This window comes from Myotis davidii, unplaced genomic scaffold, assembly GCF_000327345.1.
Source record: "Myotis davidii unplaced genomic scaffold, ASM32734v1 scaffold125, whole genome shotgun sequence".
NCBI lineage: Eukaryota > Metazoa > Chordata > Mammalia > Chiroptera > Vespertilionidae > Myotis > Myotis davidii.
In genome coordinates, this window is record NW_006299390.1 from 2,213,430 (window position 1) to 2,225,476 (window position 12,047).

General features: G+C 51.8%; 1 protein-coding gene across 7 annotated transcripts in view; it reads left to right on the forward strand.

The window, feature by feature from the left end:
* The window catches only part of ATXN7L1 (ataxin 7 like 1), a 240,146-nt gene that overhangs the window by 224,328 nt on the left and 3,771 nt on the right, over positions 1–12,047 (forward strand). For 5 of the 7 annotated variants that reach the window (XM_006774879.2, XM_006774883.2, XM_006774884.2 and 2 more), the window contains 3 exons: positions 3,072–3,193; positions 4,811–5,116; positions 7,640–8,567. In XM_006774879.2, coding sequence (XP_006774942.1) covers positions 3,072–3,193; positions 4,811–5,116; positions 7,640–8,567 — 1,356 coding nt within the window. The remainder of the gene's footprint in view (positions 1–3,071; positions 3,194–4,810; positions 5,117–7,639; positions 8,568–12,047) is intronic. The other 2 variants (XM_006774881.2, XM_006774886.2) reach the window with 1 other exon arrangement.

Consider the following 12,047-nt stretch of genomic DNA (forward strand, 5'->3'; position numbering starts at 1 on the left):
TCATACAGTGCATGCACTACGGTCGCCTAATTATCCCATATAACGAGAAGTCTAGAGGTGGGAGGTTCCAAGCGGAGGGGTGCTCTGTGCAGCCTCTTCCCCTTTCACACCTGGTCTCAGTATGTCTGCTCCAACCCTCACCCAGTAGATTTGCACGGATGGAAAGGGACAAATAGAAAGCGAATCTTCTCCTAAGGTGCTATTTTATACCATTTCATTGGGAAGAAAATCTTCCTGAACACCCCACCACCACCAGATTTCCCCTGCCATCTGCCTGAAGTGGGTCACATGCCCACCCCTGTGCCACTCGACAGCAGAGAAGGATGGGATTGCAGTGGCACAGGATGGAGCCAGCACGATTCAACCCAAGGTTCTGGGAAGAGACCCTCCTTCCCTGCTCACTGCTCCATGTCACATATCAGAGCAAAAGTGTGGTTCTGTTAGCAAGAAAAAGGCAGGGAGAGGTGGGAGCTGATGGCAGTTGATGAGATTGGCAACCTGTGGGGTCTGCCATAGTGGCCAATGCAGTGAGGATCTGTGGCTCTGCCAAGACGTAATATGCGAACAGGAATATTGTTCCTGTGGCACCTGGCCTTGCATTTCTATGGAATGAGAGATACAGACAGCAAAGACAAAAAGGTGCCACACACACCCCACCCCCCACCCAAGGCAGAGAGAGAGAGACTGGACTCTACCAGAAGACCAGAGCCTGGAGCACATCAAGATGTTTGTCCAGCCCCGGGTGACTCATGTGGTCCCGTGCACCAAAAGGTCACTTGTTCAATTCCCAGTCAGAGCACAAGTCCAGGTTGCCGGCTTGATCCCCAGTAGGAGGTGTGTAGGAGGTAGCTGACTGATGTTTCACGCTCACGTCCATGTTTCTCTCTCTCTCTTCTCCCTTCATCTCTCTCTAAAAATCCATTTTAAAAATTTTCAATAAAAAAGAAACAACATGAACAGTTCTGGTGATCATCAAAAAGAGCAAATTTTTTTTAAAGATGTTTGTCCAAATGACAAGCTGCCAGGCTACAGAGGATTCGAATCACTGGACCCTCACACAGCGGATTTGTGTGCCCTTAATGTTTTGCTGATTTAATGGAAAGGCCATGGATTTGTTTCTTTGCTTTGTCCTTTCTCTCATGGTCAATTGCTATATTAAATCATTTTTGTAATGAGCCCTGGTTCAGTGTGTCTTTAGCAACTGGGATGAAGGAAGAAAAGATGTCTCGACCTGGAAGAGCTCCCACTGGATGCTGGGGACCAGCTTCCACGCTGGGGAGTCCCCTTTGTATGTTTTCTTGCTTGGTCAATAAGCACTTCATATGAAAGTGCAGGAGAGAGTTTTCCGTCAGAAGTGCCAGATTTGATGGGTAGCAATATTTGAATACAAAAGCCCCCCAAGCATAAGCAGGAACCAAACAAAGGGAAGGTCTTGCATTTGCTCCTGAGAGCTGTTCCAAAGGCAGGTTCCAGGAAGGGTTTGTGGAATGAGTGCCAATCCAACACTGTGTCTGGGACGGAGGCCAGGAGCTGCTGGGAGGCCTGGGGAAAGAGAGAGAAGCCGCATTTGAGTTATAGAGTCATTTGCAGACTCGTCTGAGCTCTAGACCAGCCAAATGTCACCTTCTCAGAGGCCACTTCTTGCATTTCTGGTTGTCCTAACACCATAATAAAATGATGTTTATTAAACATCTAACTGCCTATATGTCAGCCATATGTTTTCAGTGTGATGGTTTGATTTAAACATTGTGTGGGACCTTATCTCTCTAATCCATCGTTTAGCCCAAATCCCTCCTATCCTCATATTGAAGAAGATAATTGGGCCTCTGGCCTTTATACATTTATAATCAAGTCAGGCACATAGGCATTACATGTAACATAAAACTATGTGGTGATTCCAAGGTGAAAGGCAATAAAGTATGCAATCTGTGTGGGGTGGGAGTTCATAGAGGCAGAGTTACTCAGATGAAGACCACTGGAAATGGGAGTCTCGATTAGGGCGCTGAGGGAGGGGAGAATTGGGATTGATAGAGAAGAGGGAAGAAGACAGGCAGTCCGAACAGCATGAGTATAAGCTTGGAGGCAGTGATGTGTCCCCCGGGCAGCCCACAGGTGCTGACAGGGGAGGAGATGAGGTCAGGCCTGGGAAAGGAGAAGTATAGTCGAGTCAGAAGTGAAATGACTCTGTTGACAACAGATAGGAAAGGTGTGATCAGTTGGCAGAAGAACATCAGAATGAGGTGTTTCCATTACTGTGATGAGAAGTAAAGAACCACCAAGTTCCTTAAGAGGATGGATGAACCCTGGCCGGTGGGGTTCAGTTGGTTGGGTGTTGTCCCTCACACCAAGAGGTTACTAGTTCGATTCCCTGTCCAGGCACGTGCCCGGGTTCTGGGCCCAATCCCTGGTAGGGGGCATGCAGGGGGCAGCTGATCAATGTTTTGCTCTCCCATCAATAGTTCTCTCTCTTCCTCTTCTTTCCCTCTCTAAAAATCAATTTTAAAACCTTAAGAGAAAGAAAGAAAGGAAGGAAGGAAGGAAGGAAGGAAGGAAGGAAGGAAGGAAGGAAGGAAGGAAGGAAGGAAAGAGAGAGAGAGAAAGAAAGAAAGAGGGAGGGAGGGACAAAGGAAGGAAGGAAGGCAGGAAGGAAGAGGGACAAAGGAAGGAAGGAAGGAAGGAAGGAAGGAAGGAAGGAAGGAAGGGAGGGAGGGGGGAACATGAATGATTCAATAAGCAGGTGGTGCTAAAAAAAAAATCCTGGTTGCTGAATGTTGTTGGTTTGGGGTTTTTCAACCTAAAATGTTGGCTCAGTCCCAGATATAGAGAAGGTAGCCCTCTGTGCCATAGAAAATTAAATGTTCCTATTGAGTCATAATGTGATGTTCTGCAGAAAATCTAGAGCTCAAACTAAAGCACTATAGAAATATTTTTGGCTCCAGTACTATTTGCTTCCTTATTTTGAGTAAAATTGTACCCCTGTGTGTTTTTATGCAAATGTTATTTTTCTCTGTATGGTTTATATTAGCTTAGTAACCTGTAATCAAAATTAAAATGTGTTTTTCCCCTCACAGTTTTGCTCATTCGGGAGTCGCCTCATGGGACGAGGGTTCTATGTGTTTGATAGAAGATGGGATCGTTTTCGATTCGCTCTAAACTCCATGGTAGAAAAACACTTGAATTCGCAGATGTGGAAGTAAGTGAGCAGTTTTTGTGCAATGTGAGATCAGAGCTGCCCCACAACTATCTGAACCCCAACTTTCTAAATGAGTGTCAGTAATTGGCTCTTCACAGAACAAAATGATTCTGAAATCAGGATTCATGATAAATTCTTAACGGTCAGCTCTTGAGGGCCTGCCGACAGCGTTCCAGAGACACGTATGATGTGTGTTATGCTTTGTCTTCTTTGCGTTGGTAATCTTCTAAATGAAAAGGGTATTAGATACGAGCTTATTTAACAGTTGCAAAAGGCCTTTTTTGCTGTGAGTGAGAACATGTAAGGATGTTAAGAATATGTTTCTGTTTGTAATATTAAGGCTATAATGTCAATACTAAAAATGTCAGAATGGTTATGGACCAATCTCTAATTGCTTAATGTCCTATGGAAAAAAAACATGTCCATCGGCCAGCAGGGCAGATCCTGAGTGATGTTGTGAAGGTGGTTAAGCTTGTCTTTGGCCCTTCCCGCCTCCCTAGACCCCGCTCCTCTCCTCTGCTCACACTGCTCGCTAACCTAAGCCCAAACTGACGTTCCGTGTCTCTCATGTCCCTTTATTCTCCAACACCCCCCGATGTATTTACGTTTTCATAGGAGTTTCATAAAAAAGGAAGAAATCCTCTTGACTTAGGAAAATGCTATTGTGAAGCAATGACAGGCTAGAGACCCTCTCAAACCACAGCACATACGAAACTGCCCTTCTGGCCACTTGATAACACAAGACCAGCCTGCTGCCTATCCCCACCCCCACTCCCGCACAGGTGAGCTCTTAAGATACCACAATCCGCCAAAACCGGTTTGGCTCAGTGGATAGAGCGTCGGCCTGCGGACTGAAGGGTCCCGGGTTCGATTCCGGTCAAGGGCATGTACCTGGGTTGCGGGCACATTCCCAGTGGGAGATGTGCAGGAGGCAGCTGATCGATGTTTCTGACTCTCTGTCTCCCTTCCTCTCTGTAAAAAATCAATAAAATATATTAAAAAAAAAAAAAGATACCACAATCCGTTAGAAGCGTAGCTCCCTCAGATCTAAGCCCAGATGGTTCAGGAACGCCAACTCTGAACCCCTCGCCCTGCCCAGCGGAAGCCAGTAAAGGCCAAGAAGGCATCCCTGAGAACTAAGAGGGCACTGGCAGCGGGGATGGGAACCGAATTCAAAACCTGCCCCTCTCCCAGGCAGCTGTGATGCCCAAAGAGCTTCCAGACCTGAACTTCTAGGAGGAGTGAGCTCTCACAGTGGATTTAGGACTAAATGTTGACACTTCCTGTACAATAGGAAAGGGCCATAGAGAAGCTTATCATTTCTTCCCATTTGAGTGACTGCCCAGTGTGTCTTAAAGGCACCCTGGACACCTGGTGTGTTCCTCCTAAACACCGGTCGGTGCTGCATGCGGGGTTATGAGCCCGGGGGTAGTGGTTCATTTGTCCTTCTGCGGCTGCTCCCCCACGGTGATGACAGCCGGCCTTGGGATTCTCGCAGCTCTTTGCTCGGCTGTGTGGTGGAAGTGTAAAACCCAGGCACGTGGAAGGAATGTGTTGATCTGTATTTCGCTACCTGGTGTCCTGTCAGCTCAAGCTCCATATTCCTTTCCTCCTCAGGCACAGAAACCCGAGCCACAGGGCGTCAGGTCCCTCCCCCCTTTTCAGGACTTGCCTAACCAACCTCCTGTCACTGAGCAACATTGGGGCTGCCTGGGTGTCAACTCTGGAGAGCGTAGCACCCCGCTGCCCCCTCAACCTCGCTGCCCAAACCCCAGGCCCAGACGGGCCCGAACCTGGAGGGAAGGCAGCCGATGAGGGCGTGGAAGACATTAGGAAGAAAAGGAACGGCCAAGACTCTTTTTTCTTTAACAAGCATTTAACTCTGCATCAGGAGGCGCCAACACAGTGTTCTCTTTCAGCCAGGTCAGCATCTGGAGCTCCACGCCAGCTGGCAGGGGAGGACGGGCTCTGTAACTTATTCGCATCTGTGGGCTTTTGACGGGACTTCCCTAGGCCAGTGTGCGGGACCTAAACCAGGCCCAGCCTGCAAAGCTGAAACCCACTGCCCTTCGGCCCCTAGACAGACACAGAAACTGCTTAGCATAGGGATAGGGGGTCCCGGGGACAGTGAGCTGCCTCATGGCCCTTGCCCTTGCACCCCCTGCCCTCCTCCCCTCCTGCCTCTGCTATCCACTTAAGATTCATGGGACAGAAGGAAAGGGAGAGGAAGTAGGCCAAAACACAGCCCCCATCCCAGTCCTGAGTGTCAGCGAGGCAAGGTTAAGGACTTGCGCTCAGCTTGTCCGCACAAGCGGAAGCATGAATTTATGCAATTGATGGGAACATGACAGATGGGGACCTTCAGAGTGGATGCTAGTGCAGGTCATTGACTGGGGTCCTCTCTCAATGAGCCAGCTGGTTCTTGTAAACAACGTTTTATTACAAGTAACTGCCGAGCCTCTACATGTCCTTCTATCCAGACTTTAACTGGTAAGAAACTTGAGGCGAGGGAAGATGGAGCGGGAGGCCTGCAGTCCACAGAGAGGCAGCCGAGCCGAAGGGCAAGTGTGCTGACACCGCACACGTGAGAGATGCTCTGGCCCTGTGGGGAGGGCGTTGTGCAGTGCCCGACAGTCTGAGGGCGTGTGTAGACCTTCCCAGTCTGATTATATGGGAGTCCTTGCCCAGCATGCATAGTGCCGTTGCTACTGAGAATCCCCTGCTCACCCGTCCACCCGCCCATCCATCCATCCATCCATTCGTTCACTCATTCGTTCATTGCAATAAGTCTTAATGGAGCACTTATTTAGTGCTGACAGGATCTTCTACCCTCTTTAGGCTTGAGAGAAAGTAGATTTTCAAACACCAGTATGGCCACACAAAAATGGCAACTTTTTTCTCTTTATCTCTGATCTCCTCAGTCTGATGTTTTCAAGGTCTCTGTTCATCTATATTCAAGAATTCATCCTCTGGATTCCACCCTAAAAACCGAAGCCATGGCTTCACCTCACTGCAGGCAGAAACGGAATCCTGAGAGCGCAGCGCTAGGAGAGGCATATCCTACTCCGCGGGGCCTCTTTCCAGAGCCCCCTGATGCCAGAGCTGGGAGGGTGGCCACCTGGGGAGAAGGGACTGGAGAAGCCCCATCTCACACCTGGCTCCAAGCTCCTGGGGTGCAGGGCCCAGGCCTGCCCGCCTTTAAGTGCTGCTTTTGAAGAAGGAGAGTGAATTCCTAACTGCTGGGGATTGATCCCCAGGGGACACAGGGCGGGGGCAAGGTGGGAAATAGAAAGGAGCCAGTTTGGCAATATTCACCTGGCTCCTGAGTCAGTATTCTTTCCTGCAAATCGGGAACAACTGGTGCCCGCAAGGCCCCTGGGCTCCTCCCGGTCCCCAGGCCACGATTTGGAAGTGGGACCTGTTTCCAGCACAAGTTCCAAGGATGGGGTTTCCCGGGAGGCCCCAGGAGTGGCCACCACCAGGCCGGCCTTAGCTCCCCGAGTACGAGAGGCCTGGGGGTTGCTCCCAGGCACTCCCAACCTCCGGGAAGACCTTCCCCTCCCACATGTTCTCCTGGGCCCCGGCCCTGCATTTGTTCAGAGCAAACTAGAAATTCCTGACGACCTTCTCTGGACACATGAGGGTCCCTGTACACTCAACCTTTCCTAACACCGGGACAAGAGGTCCTGTCGAAGGGCAGCCACCCCAATTACAGCTCCTCTGAGTGAGAGCTGAGACTAGGGGGGAAAGGGGGTGGGCAGGGAAAAAATCAGTCCTGGAGCTGGGCTGGTTGACATCTGCCTCATTTCCCAAGCCCCGACCCTCCACTGCCCTGCGGCCCCCATGGCCCGGCCAACAGGAGCCAGGTGCCACACGCTAACGTGGAAGGGCCTCTCTATGGAATAAACCAGAGGCTGCAGAGAGGACATGCAGGAGGAGGTGGGCCTGTGGAAGAGAGGGCTGTTTCCCACTCTGCCTGTGGAACCAGGAGCAGGGTGGGGAGGCAGGGGACAGGCAGTGGGCAAAGGCTGCTCTGGCCCATGTGTGCAGGTGACAAAGCCTTGTCCTCACTATTCTTACCACAAGGACCTAAGTGTGAAGTGGCCACTTCTCCTTAAAAACCACCTTCACCGTTACCGAACTAAAAAGAGAGGGAGAGAAGAATACCGCGGGGGAAATGTGTATTCTAAATCACATTCACCTTTTATCTGTGCACCCCAATCAGCCGGTATCCAGTAGCCAAGCACAGGAAAAAGGACCAAAAACCCAAAAGTGACCGTCAGTAGGGTGCGGGATATTGCAGTGGGGGAGCCGCAGGGAGGGGCCATCCTTCAGATGTCGCCATCCTTCAAGGCTTCATTTTCCATAGTCTGGTTCTCCTGGGGTTTCTCCGGAGCCCCGACATTCACACGTGGTCGAGCCTCCACACTCTTCTCTCACGTTTAGGAAGATCCCTCCTGCGGCAGATAGCCCCATGCCCTCGCCAGCAGCCCACATCACCACCCCCGTTCCGGCATCCGTGTTACAGCCCTTCAGCCACCCCAGTGCTGTGTATCTTCCTTCAGCTCCCATCAGCTCGAGACTCACCTCTTCTTACATCATGACATCAGCCATGCTCCCCAACGCAGCTTTCGTGACCTCGCCGGACCCAAGCGCCCTCATGCCGCACCCCACAGCTTTCCCTCATGTGGCCGCAACCCTCAGCATCATGGACTCAACCTTCAAGGCCCCTTCCGCCGTGTCCCCGATACCAGCCGTCATCCCTTCCCCATCCCACAAGCCATCCAAAACCAAAACCAGCAGATCCTCAAAAGTCAAAGACCTGTCTGTGCGGAACGACGAGCCTCCGAGTAACAAAAAGAGGAAGCCGCCGTCGTCGACCTCCGCCTCGTTCTCCTTGCAGACACCCCTCCCGTCCCCCCTGTCAGGGCCCCACAAAAAGAACTGTGTTCTGAACGCCAGTTCCGCTTTGAACTCCTACCCGGCGGCTCCGCCCTATAACAGTCTGTCCGTGCACACCTCCAACAACGGGGTGAGCCCACTCAGTGCCAAACTGGAGCCCTCAGGACGGACCTCGCTGCCCGGAGGGCCCCCGGACATAGGGAGACACCTGGGCTCCGTGGGCGGCAGCGACGCCTGTCCCCTGGCGGTGCCCTCCCTCGCGGGCGACCTCTCTCTGGCCTCACACAATGCCGTGTCTGCTCTGCCCCTCTCTTTTGACAAATCAGAAGGAAAAAAGCGTAAGAACTCGAGTTCTAGTAGCAAAGCCTGTAAAATCACTAAAATGCCTGGTATGAATAGCGTTCACAAAAAGAACCCGCCCAGCCTTCTCACACCGATGCCCGACCCCGTTAACAGCACCTCCTCTCGGCAGGTAAGGGACCCGTCCTGCCAGGGGCCTCCTGGCACTGCCTCCTCAGCCCCAGGGGCAGCGGGAGCCGGGCAGCGCCCCTGCTTAGCCAGGTGACTGTCTTGTTTTCCCCAGAGGCCACTGCCCCTCTCTGCTGGGAGAGCGGTTACTTAACCAATACTTTCTACCCTAAGCCCCGTGCAAACATGTCCTCCTTTAGTCCTCACAGCTACCCAGTGCGGTTGGTACTGTTGTCATCACCACCTTACAGAGGAGGAGACTGAGGCACAGAGACACCCTGAGTTCCCCCACTCGGCTTCCATTTTCTATCTGGAGCTTCTGAGGGTGATTTTGTTAAAGGAGCTTTATCTGATCTGTTGGAGTCCCCTTAGGAAGAGCTGTGGCCAGGCAGGTTAAATGGTGACCAGGGTCTCACCTGGAGGTGATGGCTCGTGCTTCCAGCCCCCAGGTGACTGTTCCCACTTTACCTGGCTGCCTCGATGCCCCGGCCCCCCACCCCCTTACTGATACAACTGTTTTTTCCCAAAAGTGAAACTAACTCACAGCAACTGGCACAGAACTGTGCGATGCCACAGTACAGATAGGGGGGCGTGTTGTGAGGGGAGCTGTGGGAACGTGGCGTGGTCCAGGGAGAGTCAGTGTGTCACTCCCTTGTGTTCTGTTCACACCCTCGAGTCGAGTCTGTCTCCCAGGCTGGGGAAGCGACGACTTCGGAGAGTCCCCACCCGCGCCAGATGGTGCCACTGGGCTCAGCGGAGAGAGCGAGTGCCAGGGGGGCCGCTCGCAGGCCTGCCCCAGGCCTTGCACCCGCCAGGGCAGCACACAGACTGCGGCGCAGCCCCAGGTTCACAGCCGCAGAATGGAGTGGGCCGGACCCTGAGCCCAGCCCCATCTGGGGACAAGGACTCAGGAGAGACGAGAAGCAGTTGTTAAAAAGATGTTTTATTGCTTTGTGTCGTCTTTATATGAGATTTGTTAAAACCTCACGAAGAGAGCATCCTGAGGGGGATTCACAAATCACAAGTAAACACTGGAGAAGCAGCAAGTTTGGGTCCCAAGCGCCAGACAAGCTGCCACCGAGGCCAAGGAGAGAGAGGGGAGGACATAGGTCGCCTCACTGGAGCCCGGCCCCTCGCACACGAGTGCAGCTGCCGCAGATGTGCTTGCTGCCTTCTGGCTCCTCAGTGCCAGGGCTGCAGGGGGAGGGGGCCAGCAGCCGCAGGGCCCTAAGCTGAGGCTCACCCGTGGGTCAGTGCCACCTCCAGGTGCGGATGGAGGGCACAGCCAGGACTTCCGAAGATTAAATGTGCACGGGAATTCCCTGGGGGTTGCAGGTTCTGAGTCAGCAGGTGGGTTGGGGGGCAGGGGCGGAGGGGGCGCTAAGAGTCTACATTTCTAACAGGCCACTGGTTTGCAGGCCACACCCTGAGTGGCCAGGCTATACTATCACCCATTTTAGATAAAATCCTAGCAGCTAACACTTAGGACAGTGGTTCTCAACCTTCTGGCCCTTTAATACAGTTCCTCATGCTGTGACCCAACCATAAAATTATTTTCGTTGCTACTTCATAACTGTCATGTTGCTACTGTTATGGGTCATCATGTAAATATCTGATATGCAGGATGGTCTTAGGCGACCCCTGTGAAAGGATCGTTCAACCACCAAAGGGGTCGCGACCCACAGGTTGAGAACCACTGACTTAGGAGCTGGGCTCTGCTCCAAGTACTTCAGATATATTTAACACGCAGCCATTACCTTTATTACTGCCCTTTTATAGATGAGTAAACCAAGGCACGGGAAGGTTCAGCAATGTGCCCGAAGTCACACAGCAAGTAAATAGTCGGGCTGGGATTTAAACCAGGCAGTGCAGCTCTGGAGTCTGGGCTCTTAACCCCCAGGCCCCTAATGTGTTAGTGGAGTGCCTCTGTGTTTTTTTGTTTGTTTGTTTTTTGTTTTATTTAAGTTTTTCTTTTTTTTATATTTTATTGATTTTTTACAGAGAGGAAGGGAGAGAGATAGAGAGCTAGAAACATCGATGAGAGAGGAACATCGATCAGCTGCCTCCTGCACATCTCCCACTGGGGATGTGCCCGCAACCCAGGTACATGCCCTTGACCGGAATCGAACCTGAGACCTTTCAGTCCGCAGGCCGACGCTCTATCCACTGAGCCAAACCGGTTTCGGCCTCTGTGTTGAGTAAATATCGCTTTGTTGACTGTTTGGTCTGCCGGACCATAGGACATGTTCAGTAAACACTGTGAACCAGTCACCACCAGGGTGAGAGGAGCAGACAAGCCTCCCCGAGCGAGGGTCCATCAGGAAGGAAATCCAAAAAGCTGATGAAATCCAAAACGGCTGCCTTGGGTCTAGGTCAGCCGTGGGCAAACTACGGCCCGCGGGCATCCGGCCCGTTCGGCTGTTCTATCCGGCCCGCGGAGCCGAAAGAGCGGAGGGTTCTCTTGCTCTCTCCCTTCCGCTCCTTCACCAGCAGCAGTGTTAACATGTATTAGTTCACACAAACACTCCATCCATGCTTTTGTTCCGGCCCTCCGGTCCAGTTTAAGAACCCATTGTGGCCCTCGAGTCAAAAAGTTTGCCCACCCCTGGTCTAGGTGGTGCCTAGGGGCTTGTCACCAGGCCATTAAGAAAAGGCTTTGTCCAGGGTGACCATCGGTGATTTCCGCATGTTGGGGAAAAGCCTTTGGAATCTGTGTTGATTCTCTGAGGAGATTGGAAGGGGCGTGGTGTGAGATTGAGAAATTCAAGGTAAACATGTGCAATTGAGGTTCTGTTTCATTGTTTCTGATAAGTGTAAGGCCAGAATTTACCGCAGAAGTATTAAATTAAACAAAAAGACTGCAGGTGTAAGGCAGATGTCTTTATGCAAAGCTGAATTAATGTAGAAGGTCAGCTCTTTTCTTACATATATATTTTTTTAATTTATTTCAGAAAGGAAGGGAGAGGGAGAAAGAGATAGAAACATCAATGATGAGAATCAGCTGCCTCCTGCATGCCCCTCGCTGGGGATTGAGCCCACAACCCAGGCATGTGCCCTGACTGGGAATTGAACCATGACCTCCAGTTCATAGGTTGATGCTCAACCACTGAGCCACACCGGCCGTGTGAAGGCCGGCTCTTTATAGGCCAAAGGCGGGAGCTGCCTCTGGAACGGTACTCGCCTGAGGACCAGTCCATATGTGCCAAGGACAGTCACATGCTCCCAGGGCACTGTCCAAGGACCAGCTCAGCCTCCCATGGAAGAGGAAGCCCAGTGCCATCTTGCCATTTTTCTCAGGAACAGTCAGGTGTGCACTGCGTCTCCTGCCTGAGAAAACTGAGAAAAAGACGCAAGCTTTTATCCCCCGCTGGTCCTTGGGAGGCTGAGCTAGAAATAAGTGGGCCTAGAACTGAGTTCAGAGGTGGAGGAGTTTGTGTAACCCTTTGGCCACAGAAAAGCTGGCCTCTGTGGAGTTAAATGCTCC